The following is a 14,335-nucleotide window of genomic DNA, read 5'->3' as shown; positions in this document are numbered from 1 at the left end:
AGTGACTCAGGAGGGAGATTCACACATTGCTTTCTAGATGGAACTATCTTCTTAGCCTGGTTATTATGATCTGTTGGACGGTTAGGTTTGGGTGATCCTCTAGAGGTAGGCTGTGGTTTTTGAACTAAGTCTGCCTTATGTAATATAGGCTCTGCAGGTATATGCTTTGTTTTATCAGTAGCCAGCTTCTGCTGGGGAACTCTCAAGAGTGAAGATACAGGTTTGGCCATTTTCCCCTTACTCCCATTATTGGAAGGATTTTGCTGGGCACTCATTAGTGTGGGCCCTGTAGGGGCAGTAGATTGTTGTATCTTTTTCAGTGTGCCCACATTTTCTCTTACTAATGCCTCCATGAGGTCCATTTTATCGTGTAGTAACCTAGTCCGTTTAAATAGGGGCAAGAGAAGAGATTTAATCAGCAGCTCGATTTTATCCAAGAGAATACCTTCAACATCATTTGTGGGGGATTTAGTATTCGCTGGGGGGTTTAATAGCGGGACTGCTATAAAATTTGTAGGAAGAGCAGTATCATTTGTTCTCGAAACCTTTTTAGTGCCCCCCTTCTGTGTTGACTCTTCCCGTTTCCTTTTACTGGATATATGTGGTCGTATTCTCCATGGTTGGGGATCGGGTTTTGGGCTCTGGGCTTAGTACAATACTAGACCTAGCCGTAATATCAGTCTCAATATTTACTAGATTGTGGTATAAAGAACTGCCTTCCGATGAGTCTAGAGCAATAGTTGTAGCGTCCCCCTCTAACTCTTGGTCTATTGGTACGGTATATGTATCCCTTACAATACTATCCGTACAAACCATTTGGGTTAAGGGAACCGGGGAAACAGCCTCACGAATTTTCCCTAGTGAAGAGTGCTTTCCAGTGACCAGGTCAATAGATAGGCGTTTTTCAGCAAGGGCTATTTCTTTTTCCAGAATGCAGGTAGTACGTTTAAAAAATTGATCGATGGTACCTGAAAACACCCCATTTGATGTAGATACCTGGACCTGCCTTTCCTTACCAGAACGTAGGGTCATTATGTTAGTGTACACTTGGGCACCCTTGAGGCAAACAATGTCAACAATGATAGAAAGAGAAGTAACAAGCAAGCACTGTTTACCCAGATATCTGGTCAGTCCAATAAGTCCAAAAAGCCAGGGCTAAAATGAAAGAGGTAGCCCAACCCAACCTCAGTCGGCCTCGGACGTCCGCAAACGGCCCCGCCCTTGTCCCGGGCTTCTCCCGGGGCGCTCCCGCGCAGCGGTGATGACAGGTTGGTAATATAGGGTCTCTCGTTAGTGGGGGCGGGGCAGGCAGGGAGAGCGGCCCAGATGATGGCAATTAGGGCTGGCGGGGACTCCTGGGAGAGGTAGTCCCGGTCCCGCAGCTCTGCCTACACGCACACACCCACTGCAGACTCCACGGGGGCAAACAGACACTTCTAGGGGTCAAAGATCCACAACAGCGCGACCCGCGAAGCGGGTTCCGCGAGGCGCAGCACAAAAAAGCAGCAATCAGGGTACAGAATCTCCACAGGCACGGAGAGGTCAGCAAAGCGTCCGTGAGTATTTCCAAATGCCGAAGGCTTTAAGTTCGTTGGTGGGGGCGGGGCAGGCAGGGAGAGCGGCCCAGATGATGGCAATTAGGGCTGGAGGGGACTCCTGGGAGAGGTAGTCCCGGTCCCGCAGCTCGCAGCCCTACCTACACGCACACACCCACTGCAGACTCCACGGGGGCAAACAGACACTTCCAGGGGTCAAAGATCCACAACAGCGCACCCCACGAAGCGGGACTCGCGAAGCGGGTTCCGCGAGGCGCAGCTCGAAAAAGCAGCAATCAGGGTACAGAATCTCCACAGGCACGGAGAGGTCAGCATTACCATTTCCTACTGAAAGGCAATATTTCTCTCCATGTGTTCCCATACCTGGCGTGTCATGCAGTTTGGTGCTTACTTTCCCTCCATGTTAAAGTTGTGACTGACCGCAGGGGATGGCGAGCGGCTAGTAGCTTGGACTAGCAACAGGAAAGGTTTGAAGAGTTTCAAGTTACTGTCAGAAGCTCGAACCATGAACTTTCCATTGTAGTAAACGGAGATAGAGAATTAGGTCGTGATTAAGTGTTTGAGGGAGTGGCAGGGAGTCTTTGTCCTGTAGTTAGAATCGAAGTGCATCCATCTGATTTTCAGTGCTTTCAAAGATCCAGCTCAACATGTTAAGTGGGAAAAACATACAAAGTAGGGTATTTCTTGTGCTGTGGTTATGGTCTATGAACAGAATTCCACTGTGATCACGTGTTTAAAGGCTCTGGGTGCATTCTTAAATAAGTTCAGGGGGTAAATGATTTCATAACAATTGGGTACAGATTTAGAGAAACTTCTGGAAGAAAGGATTTATGGTGCAAGAGTGAGACAGGGAGAGGTCTTTCCCCATAAGTAATCCAAGTAGCAACATAGTCGGAATGAGACAGATTCTCCTAGTGCTGGCTATGGTCACAACTGGGCACCAGTCAAAGGTCATGAGTCAGGTAAAAGTCCATCGCTGATTGCAGCACTACAAACCTCCAAGGAAGGAGCAGAGGGAGGTGTTGTACCTCACCAGTCAGGATCTGCACATCCACACTGGGTCTTGGAGAGATTCAGCAGCATTGCCTTGGCGGTAGGAGACAATCTTGCTTCTGGGATAAGATCGATCTTCTAGAATGTAGAAATTATAGCTTATTTGCCACTTTTTATTTTAGTTACTAGAGGCCATGTGCTGCAAGAAGACTCATCTATGGGTGTCAGGCCAGGAAGAGTCGACAGCGAAGACTTCAGTTTCTTAAGCCAGGTTAGGTGCAAATGGAGATCAATAGAGAGCCTAAGGAAGACTATGGAACATTGAATGAGCACTCTTCTCGATCACCCAGCACCAGCAGTATCCTATTTGCACACTAAAAGCATTATCCCCAAAGCAAACACTAGCTGAATCACTCACCTATCCCCTGGGGACAGATGTTGCTATCCATAGCCATAGCAACATCTGTCCCCAGGGGAGTCCAATTCTTTTTAACCTTTACATGACCCCTCTGATCGAGCTCATTACATCTTTCCACATCAGCACGATATCTTATGCTGAAGATACTCAGCTCATCCTCGTCCTGGACAATAACACGACTAAGGCAGAGGAAAATCTGAGAGACTGTCTCGCCGCAACATTTGAATGGATGAGAAACCACCACCTCAAATGTAACTCAGGCAAGACTGAAATCCTCCCTTTTGGCCAACAAAACCTTTTTTCCCCTAAAACCTGGTGGCCTCAAGACGCCGAAGTCCCCCCGAACACTATCACGTCGGCCCGTAACCTTGGGATAAGGTTTGATGAAGCTCTATCTTTCAAACAACAAGCAGGCACTGTGGCGGGGTCCCGTTTCAACATAATCAAGGGCCTCAGAAGGTTCTTTGACCTCCTCCCCCTGACAGCCAGAAAGACGGTAGCGGTGGCCCTCATTACATCTCGTCTGGATTACTGCAACAGCCTCTATGCAGGTTCCAACAAAGCTGTACTGCACAAATTGCAGATGGTCCAGAACGCCGCCGCCCGTCTAGTGCTGAGATGGCCTAGGAAGTCATCTGCATCAGCAGCACTTAAGATCTTGCACTGGCTGCCAATCCATAAGAGAGTGCTATTTAAAATCCTATTAATCACCTTCAGGGCCTACCACCAGTTGGGCCCCACCTACCTGTCAAGAAGGTTCGGAAGATATGCACCCTCTCGCTCACTCAGATCCTCCAACCTAAACCTACTTGTGATCCCTAAATTTAGACTCGCTACGAAAGGAGGAAAATCCCTCGGAGTGTTGGGAGCCAGAGCCTGGAATAAGCTCCCACTCCAGCTGCGTCTGATCCCGTCAGAGAACCTGTTTCGAAAGGCTCTTAAAACCTGGATTTTCAACATCACTGACACTTTCTGTTTAGCGTTAATTTAAACTTCTCACCTTTCAGACACCTTTCAGACACACCAAACCTTCCCCTACTGAGTTCTTATATGGCTTCTTGCTTTTTCCTCTGTGACACGTATGACTAGCGCCAAGATGCTCCGTGGAGTGTAAGTCGCGCTTTATAAAAACCAAATCATATCATATCATATCATAATGCTCTACCCAATGGCAGCTTAGGCAGCAAGGAGCACAAGGTTAGAGTGCCATCATTGCGTTCAAGGTTAGTCGGGATCAGTAGTGGTACGAAGGAGTAAGCATCTCCGGGGGCACTCATCGGTGATAGGCTGGGGCAAGCAGGGTCAAAAGGGTCTGAGCACCATCAGCAGGTTCTGGGGAAGTAGGACGCGCCACTAAAAGCCTGGAGCAGGAGCAGCTGTGGTGGGAGTGAAACAAACACACAAATGTGTCCACACCTTCGATAAAGTCAATGGGTACTGGACAGCATGGGGCGGAGGGTAGGCCACAGTCGCCTCCACTTCACCAGCCATCTCATTGCGTGGTTCCCCATGTAGCAGTGGAAAGTAGAAAAGCAGCCTCACTATACACATCAGAATCTCACCAGGTGGGCAGTGAGATCCAGGTGCCATTGGCAGGAGGTGCAGAGTACCGGTACCAAGGGAGTTAGAGGACTTCTCAGACAGCTGGATACCGGATAGTAGGACTGAGCACTTTGAGGGGCTGGTAAATCAAAAGGGGGACAACTAAGAGCAAATGACCATCCACCAATCGAATACCATCTGTCAGTCTCCAATGTGGATTCAGTTTCGCTTCTGAATGATCTTTTTAGCTGGGAATGTATAAAGGATTGCAATATCGGGCCATGGAGCCTTAACAACAGGGCTTCATCTTGTATGATAATAGATGGATCTGACCTGCTCATATTAAGTACTGTACAATTCGGATTACCTCGACAATTGTCATGGCCAATGGGTTACAAGTCCTGTTGATGCACAGAAATTTAAAGCATTGTGTGAGTAATCACAAAAATACACACATCAACCTGTGTATGAGTTTAGCTGGGTAATGAAGTGATAACTTGTTAGGTCGGTCAATAGCACTACTAATAAAATCTACCTCCAGTTTACAGTCAGTTCCAAAAATAACTACAACAATCAGCAGAGCTTTAAAGCTTTTTTTCCCCCACGTTTAAAAAAATGATAAAGTTAGTAGCAAAATTTCTACATGTATTCCGCAAGTGGCTAATCTGACAATAGGGTGTAACTTTGTCTCAATCCACAAATTAAACTTTATATAGAAAAGGTACTGCAATATAGGAGGTAGATTCAACACATTGTGCTCAAATGTATGACAAGTAATAGAAAAGCACTCCAATGGAAATAAAGGGCCACTGTGGAGTTCTTACCAGTACTCTGTTTCCAGCAGCAACAATCAGTTGGGTCCCATCAGGCTTAAAGGCCAGGTCATAGATGCTATTAAAAAAAATTATAATAATAAGTTTAGAAACAGTAGAAAGAATGCATGTGGAATGATAATACAGCGTGAGAAGCAAACTTTCAACTCAAACAATTAAACACAGGAACGAGCACCTCCAGATTCTTGAATTTCATTCGCTATATTTCATCTACTACTTTGCAGTAACCGTTAGGAAACATGTAGCACTCTATTAAAAAGAACTCTGAGCAAAATAAACATGGGAAGAATTGGTTCAAGAGGTAAATAATTTCTGTTACCCTATTGTGTAGCAGTTCCATCTAAGATGTTGTATTTGAGGAGCGATCAATTAAATCAAGGGCCAAAAGTTAGACTTTAGTTGCATTATTGTCACGGAACTAGAATAAAACGCACTTTACGTGGGTTTGTAGTCTTCATGCATAATCTGTAAATTTCAGCAAGAAAAAATTGTTTTGAGCTCAGACGGACCAAAAGTTACCGTCGCCATGTGGTGGAAGGCTCTTCTCATAGTTTGACTGGTCACCTTCCTGTTGTTCATTTCTGTATTTCAGTCTCTAAGTCATGGGAACTCACCAACTTTTTCTCGGGCGTGGTCAAAATTGCAGTCTGGCTTGTGGACAAGGGGTGCACAGATGGGCCTGCACGATGGGGGTTGGGGAAGGGGAGGAGTTAGTGAGGTGGGGCTGAGGCTACTGGGGTAAAAAAAAATTATAAAAAAAAAGAATCAAAAAAAAAAATCGGCCCTTGTAAAAACATTACTAAGCATTGGCCAAGCCAATCGGTCTCGCCTATGCTAGATGTATTGGCTTTTTAACAGTTTTTTAGCCATGTTGCATAGCAGAGCAGCCACTGTGCAACCGGACTGAAAGTAAACTGAATAAAACAGCTATGACGTGGTCAATGCTGACCACACCGTAGCATTTTTTCTTTTTTTTACTTTCAAGCATGTCCTCAGTGGTACTAATGAGGTGAAACCTTTCCCCAGAAAGTGTTAATGTGTGAACAAAAGCCAAAATAATGAGGTAATAGGACCACAGAATATGCTGCATTACGTCACATGATTTGCCTTTATTTGCTGCATGTTTTAGTACATCCTGATGCCTAATTTGGTCCTCCCCTGGTGCATACTTCCAGTGGCCCTGTCTATGCGGTTTCTAAAGAATGGAATTGCACAGAACTAGCCCACAATAACATAACATGAGACTGTGGAAATACATACAACAGAAATATGGTCAGCTAAATCACGTCATAGTTTTTCTCCTTCAAAAGTGGTATTGTATGCCTCTACGCTATCCCTACCAATGAGACCTTAGATATTTGTATAGGAATATAGACCTTCCAGAGCTCTCATTCATGCCTCTCGGAATGAACAAAGGGTCTCCGATATATCTGTTTTCAAGCTCCAAATCTAATGAGAGCTTCAATTCTTTCTAATGTAAAATATTTCAAGCTGTCCACTTTTCCTGCATGCATTTCAATGAAATGTATCATTGAAGCATAGCTCAAGCCTTCCTAGTCAGTAGTGCGAAATGGGTTCATCACTCTAATGTCCCTATAGTGCTACAAACATCCAGTACTTCACATGAACACAGACTGAGAACATGGAGAAATAGTTGCAATTATTTTACTTGAAAGACTGTCTGAGGTCTCCCAATTTATCAAATTTCAATATGCATGTCAAGGATAGATCACAAATTTCACAATGTCCACGGCTATAGGATGCCGTGAGAGGTTGTGGTAACCACGTCTGTATTTTGCCTTTCAGTAGTTCAAAAAGACTGATAAGGATACTGGGTAGGTTTGAAGCTCTGCCTGATTACATTTTTTTGTGGTCTGTCAAATACAGATCGTTGTCTGCTGTAATTAGTAGTCAGTATTTATTCAAAATTCGCCTGATTTCAAACTGCTGGCCATTATATTGAGAAATGCATCAAAATGTCTCTGGTCATTTGTTTGACATTCTATGATAAAATAACAGGTTGTCCAAGTTTTTCCTTTCACTCTTTATGATGCTTCATTAATTATGCCCAATAAGCAGTGTCTATTGCAAAATCTTTCTTGGCATCTTCCTGCTCTCCTTAAGAAAATTCTACTCATCACTACTGTTTTTGTAAAATATGGTGAGCTTTCCACTCAGTGTGCAATTCATATACCTTTTTTGGGTGATACAAGCAAGGATGACGCAAATAATTAGTTGAAGTCCATTTACAGACACAAAGAAACAATTTTATTTTCACACTAATCTAGTTAACCATCCAGAACTTCTATTTCACTTTCACTGGCTGGCACCGTCAAATTGATGTTCAATTATTTAAAGTTCTAGTCCAGATAGTTAATTGAAGCTCTTTTTTATTTCTCTTCCAAAAAATGAAAGAGCCCTCAATAATATATAACCGGAGAGGAGCTACGTCAGCAAGCAAGATGGCTGCTTGGGCTCCCGGCTCCGTCGACCCTCGTGACCCGCCGCGATATCCTGCATGTTATCCTCACTTAACGCCTAGTCTCTGTGTGCATGAACTGTCCCGCACTCCGATGGTGAAATCCGGAAACTTTTATCAGCTTGTTTGACGGAGTTACATCGAGTGTAAGTTTGCGGCCTGCTCCAGCGGTGAAGCCGGGGCCTGGAGTACTTTCACAGCCGGGCTGTAGTGCAACAACATCGGCCAGGAGACTCAGGCCGGGCCCGGTCGACCGGAGTGGAGGCTTTGTTTCAGCCCGGATTTGGTGGCGATCGTCTTCAGTGCTCAGTATAGACGGAGGAATGAATCGGCGTGCTGCTGGCTGCGGGTGGGGGCCCCCGTCCCGCGGTCCCTATTTGCTCCCGCCGGGGTTCGGTGGTTCGGGGTCACTGGCCTGCGGCCTTAACTGGGTTGACTGTGGTTGCGAACAAAGACTGGTCACCCTTCACAATTGCACGTTCGAGATCCTGTCTATCCCCCCGTGGGTGCCGGAGTCACCCGGGGAGGTGATAGTGATTGAAACCGAACACGAGAGTATGGATCGAACGGTGCATGAGCCATCGCTGCGGTTAATACTGGCAGAATTTTGGGCATTCCGCTCACATGTGGATACTTTGCTGAGCAAGTTGGACTCGCGCCTATCTGAAATTCTCCTGGTGGAACCGGGCCCGGCCTTATTGTTGAAACGGGATTCTGCAGCCATTCAAAACGCAGCCATTTTGACTCCGTGCGAGGACCCCGTGAAGAAACGAGTACTGGAATCAACGGATGGTGCCCTGGTGGACGGTGTTCCAGAGGATGGCATGGTATTGCTGAACTTGTCACCACTGCCCGCTTTGGAGATATCGTCAGGCGTTCCCCTCCCGGAGACTTTTGTCTGTGACTTTCCATCTCTTTTGTGGTCATCTTCTCCTTTCCTGGCGACGCTACGACTCCTGTTCAAGACACATTGGGACTGTTCATCCCGGAGGGAGAGTTCGTCTGCATCTACGGTTCTTGAGGACTCACTGCCTGCTGGTAGCCATGGGCTGATTTCTGCTGACTCTTCTTTTCTCTATTGCTTCTTTGTGTGCCTCTGGGTCTCGCTGGAAGGGGTTCGTGTTTTTGTTCGGAAGGGCCAAGGTTAAGATCGGCTGGATCGGGATGGGTTTGCATGGCTTTTACAAGTGTTGGACCCGCAGCTGTTTGCTCTAAGAGGCTGGGCGGTGTCTCATGGTACCCTCTAATTTCTCTACATTGCTGTCATAAGGTTATCTTTTACTGATAGAGGGTGGCTGTTTCAGGCGGGTGGTCTAAAGGGGCTGGGAGCCCACATGGATATGCCCTCCTCCGCTCTTCTTTTTCCTACCTTTGGGGGTTTAGTTGTTAGGGGCGACAGGCACGCTGCTAGTGGGGTCAGACTGTAGCCATTTGCAGGGGTGCAGGGTGGGGGGCTGAAAGGGGGGGGGTTTATTTTGCCTTTTTTATTTTCTATGGCCTTCCTTCTTTTTCTTTCTTCTTGTAGGGTCAGTATAACTATGAATCATTCGGATTCTTATCGTATGCTTGTACTTCGTGCTTTCGCTTCTATGATATTTTGATTTGTGGGCGGGCAGGCCTTGAGTATTGGCGCAACATGGCAATGTATATTGTGTGTTCGTCTGTATCGACCTATATGCTCTGGCGCCAAATCTCCATTATAGTGGTCATTATATGTATATCCTGTTTTTTACCCTGCCCCCCGCTTCTTCTGTTTGATTGTATGGCACCTGATCCTCTCTTATATAATATAAAATGAAACCTCGGTCTTATCCTGAACTCTGACTATGCATTCCAATACAAGCTTTACTCTGAATCGCTGCCGGACCTTTGGGTTGTCGGCTGATGAGCTGTGTTGTATTGTGATGTTACGGAACTTTAATTTGTCTAGCGGCCGGCCCCCGCGGTTGTAGGCCCATGCTTGTATTTCTACTGAATGCTAAAATAAAGGTTTTAAAATAAAATAATAATAATAATAATAATAATAATAATATATAACCATCGGTTGTAATCACTCGCTCTTTCCCTTTCCTTCCCCCTTGGTATATATAACCCTGCCCACATCTTCCCTGTTACGCCCAGTGGACTCTCCCCCTGGAGGCTACCTTAGAATGTTGGTGATGCTCTTGAGTCTGGTGATCACATTTCAACACTGGCGACGATCCACTGCGTAGGGGGCAGTTTAGCCATTTCCTTTTGTGTTCTCTCTTCATCTGTGGTAGGTGGCTACGGTGGAAAATCGGTGGACAGAGTACAAGTGTTGCCTGAAGATCCTCTTGTTCACCTGCTCCCATGAGCGTTGCTGAGGGGACGGTGTGTGCGTTTGGAGACCAAATGTCTCGCGTTGGCTCCTTCGCACGCGGGAACTGGAGCCTTACTGGTGCTGGACCCGTTTTTCACTGTCATGCTATGTTCCCTGCTCCTCTGAATGTGTGCCAGGATCTTCACTCTGGAGCAGTCTCGGTGGGGTAACATCTGTGGTCCAGACGGGAGTGCATTTCTACAGAGATCTCCTTGTTTCCTGCTTCCAAGATCGTTCTAAAGGACCCTCGCTCCGGAGCAGCCACGGAGAGCAGACATCTGTGGTGCTTGACTGGTTTGATCAACATAAATGCACGGTGGATGCCTTGAAGAATGAAATCATCAATCCCCCAGCCTTAGGTACCTTCAATCTCAGGGAAAGAAAACATCCTCACCACCGACGCACCCAACAAGAGCCTGGGAGCTTCCTGGTCTCAAAGGGATGGCAAGGAGGAAAAGTTAATTGCTTTGGCTTCCCATTGCCTGACCAAAGCTAAGAGTAATTATTCTGTTATTGACAAGGAAGCCCTGCATGCTTTTGGGCGGTGAAACACTACGTTTTTTTATGGGGCCTCAATTTCACCATCCGCACGGACCACAAGCCCCTCACATACATTTTTACTGTGAAAGGCATGGAACACTGTACGCCACGCATCTGAAAATGGATACGGGGCCTAGAAAACTTCTGTTTTAAAGTGGAAAAAGTCCAAAGGGGCGAGAACAAAATTGCTGATTTCCTATCCAGAACACTGTTACAAGGAGAACCGCAAGAGGAAATGCTAGACAGTCCTATCATAAACATGACAGACCCTGCCCTAATAGAAGAAGAATGGGAAAAAACACGGAAGAGGATAGAGTGTTAGGTAGGCTAATGGAGATAATGGTCAAAGGGTGGCCCAACAAGTGCAGGGAAGTCGAATTAGAGATCAGAGACTTCTGGGAGGTCAGGTTTGAGTTGAGCACCATAGTAGGCAAGGTGTATCGCAAGAATAGAATTGTGCTTCCTGTAGGACTGAGGAAGAGGATCGTGGAGTTGGTCCACAAGGGTCATTTGAAGCAGAGCATCACAAAAAACAGAATTGGGGAAAAGTTCTGGTTCCCCAGGATAGACACTATGGTAGGACAACAAGTGATGTCTCAATTGTGCCAAAGGGGACAAATCCAAGTCCACCCGCAAAGCCCCATTGTCCCCCATTGAGCTGCTCTCCAAACCATGGAGTAAACTTGCCATGGACATAATTGGACCCATGGACAATATAGGGATGTTTAAGAAATTCATGCGGGTGTTGGTGGACTACACATCTCACTGGATCACACAAAAATGTGTCCATTGCACTAACACTAAAATGGTCCCAGACTTTCTCAAGGGACGGGATACCATCAACCCTGGTCACCGACAATGGAGTGCAGTTCACATCACAACAGATCAAGGAATTTTTGCAAAACCTAAATATTAAACATGAAAGAACTGCACTGTATTGCCCCAAAGTTAAGAGCCAACAGACTCATAAATGAACACATACAGTTACCTATAGTGAACAGTCACAATGTTGAATCATCCTTACCTGAATGTTTATGGGCCTACCACACCTCACCTAATCTGGTGTAAGGGGTGTCCCCATTTGTAGCAATCAGGAGAAGAGAACCTTGTACAAAATTGAACCTGATGTGGTGGGGGGGGGGGGGGATATTTCCAATCCCAAGAAAGCTGGTGAGAGGGTGGATGGTCACCAAAGCAAGTACAAGAGGTAGTACGATGAGAAGAATGGGGTCAAAATTCCCAAATAGAAGGAAGGCGATTGGGTACAAGACAAAAGGAGCATAAAGGAATCGCAAAGCAAATGCAAATTCTATCCCCCATGCCGTGTGTCCAAGGTTTTCAACAATGTGGTACTTCTGGAGAATGGGCAAATGTGGAGTTGTGACAGAGTTGTCAAATGTAGAAATGTTTAGCGTATTGTAAAAAAGGGAGCTGTGTTGTAATCTCTCTCTTTCCCTGTCCTTCCCCCTTGGTATAACCCTGCCCACCCCTTCCCTGTTATGCCCAGTGGACTCTTCCCCTGGAGTCTGCCCTAGAAGGTTGGTGATGCTCTTGAGTCTGGAGAGTGAATGGCTAATAAAGAAGTTGCTGGAATCTTACCTCGTCTTCTGGCGATCACTTTTTAACACCATTGTACTACTCTCCATGAAGATTTGAAATTTCCCTAGACAATGCTAATTGTTACCACCACCATTCCATGATTAGATTTGCCAGAGAAGGCAAAAACGTACAGCCCGGTGCTAATCCACAACAGTGCACAAAACACTTCCCATAAATGTAAAGTACTTTTATGTATTCATCAGGTCAAAAGCGCTTGATCTTTCACACATTACAAATTTGTTTAAGGGCGTTTACAAAGTCTTATTCGGGATCAATCTCCAATTTCTAGTATATACTTTGATCTCTTAGTTGTAGCTCTACTTTCTACAGTTAGTGCTCTTTATCCGAAAAGACCAGATTGGCTACCTCATCTACACTGGTTATAAGGACGAGTGAATCCTGCTTTAGATCTCATAGTACTCTTCATACACTTCTACTGAAGTTCTAATATATCTTATTCAGTGGAGTAGATAGCCTATTTGCTGCCTGAGGAGAGATTCGGCGGCACTGCCACCCCGCGGCGGCTGCAATATAGAGCGGGGGCGATTGTCACCCACGAGATGGCAGGTAAGAGCAGGAGGATGAGGCCGCTGACCCGAAAACTTGCGGGGCCCCGGGCGCCACTGATCCTACTGTTATAGTAACATCAGCTTTTCTATTCATCATTCTCTACTCTCCAACTACCAGGATGAGTTTCGATTGCGTTTTTTGTGACATTCAGATGCATTCTGTCCACCATTATTACAAATATCAAACAAGTGTCTTTTGTTATGTTTGCATTGTCACCTAATAAAAAAAATAAGGAGATATCTTCTACATCTAGTATTATAAATGTACTTATTAGAGTATTTCCCAGCACAATTGTGTGAAGTTTGTTTCAAATTTTAAAAAATATTATTAGTTATAACTGTCAAACTTTAAGCAAATCAATACGAAATTGTGTAGAGTAACACTAAATACCTGATGCAAATAAAAAGCTAAAGGCTTCAGTGTCCAAAGTCTTAGGCATTAAGGCTGCAAAATATTTAATTGTAGGCTGCCACTCTGAAAGGGAGTTGTGAACTTTCTGCTTAAGTCCCCATTGGAGTCAATAGCAGGAGTCATCGAGTGAGATGGAAAATGAGACAGAACACCTTTGCTCCTCCTCCCTTCCAGCTGTTACTAGAACCCTGCCACACTGCTTCTGCCTTGCCAGTGCTCTGCCTTCTCCTTTGGGGCAGACCAGGAAGAGTAATGCATGATCAGATCAACTTCACAAAGATGCTAATGTCCCTGAATTGACTTTACCCAGCAAGTCAGTGCCCAAATAGCCCAATACCATGAACAATGCTAACAAAAACAATATATGGGAGCCTACAATCCATGGGCGTCAATTCACCAAAATGCCAGAGGTAGTGGAAGGGACATCACACACCTTCTAGCATTTACTGTGATTCACACATGCTTAAACCTACACATACAGTCACGCATTCCCCGTCAGATAAACACACTCACCTGCAAGCATGCATACAACATACATTTAAAAGCATTTTTAATCACCTTAGCTTTCAGATAGGATCATATTCCACCTCATTATACTCCATTTTTTATTACACTAATAGTGAATAATATTATTCACGATTTATGTAATAAATAATTTGACAGAATACCAGGAAAATGGAGCTCCAAACGATGTCCATTAGAACGAGCTGTTTGTCTTCGAAACATGGATTTGCCACCTCCGAGGCCAGGGTCGCAAAGGCAGTGCCAGGGGTAGTAAGGGGCAAGCCATAGGTCAGAGCTCCGACCCCTGGCCAGCCTTAAATGACATCCATGCTGCAATCCTAGCATAAAAGACAGTCTCTAATTTCCATATTGCAGGCAACTTAGGAGGTCTCCTGTAATAAAGAAAATAGATAGCTGCTGGCCTGTGATGCATAGTTCTGTAACAATTACAGTTGAGTTGTGACATCACAAAGCCCAGCTGCCAAAGCCAATAGGAAAAGGTCATGAAACATCAATACAGCTACAATCAACGAAAACTGGCTTTTCATC

The 14,335-nt window shown here is 45.3% G+C and overlaps 1 protein-coding gene across 1 annotated transcript in view; it reads right to left on the bottom strand.

Annotated features, from left to right (window-relative positions):
• The window catches only part of IFT122 (intraflagellar transport 122), a 283,966-nt gene that overhangs the window by 255,524 nt on the left and 14,107 nt on the right, over positions 1 to 14,335 (bottom strand). Inside the window, exon 2 of the mRNA XM_086939241.1 lies at positions 5,334 to 5,400. Coding sequence (XP_086795367.1) covers positions 5,334 to 5,400 — 67 coding nt within the window. The remainder of the gene's footprint in view (positions 1 to 5,333; positions 5,401 to 14,335) is intronic.

This window comes from Lissotriton vulgaris, chromosome 9 (assembly GCF_964263255.1).
Source record: "Lissotriton vulgaris chromosome 9, aLisVul1.2, whole genome shotgun sequence".
Taxonomy (NCBI): Eukaryota; Metazoa; Chordata; class Amphibia; order Caudata; family Salamandridae; genus Lissotriton; species Lissotriton vulgaris.
This window is presented reverse-complemented; position numbering and strand designations above follow the sequence as displayed.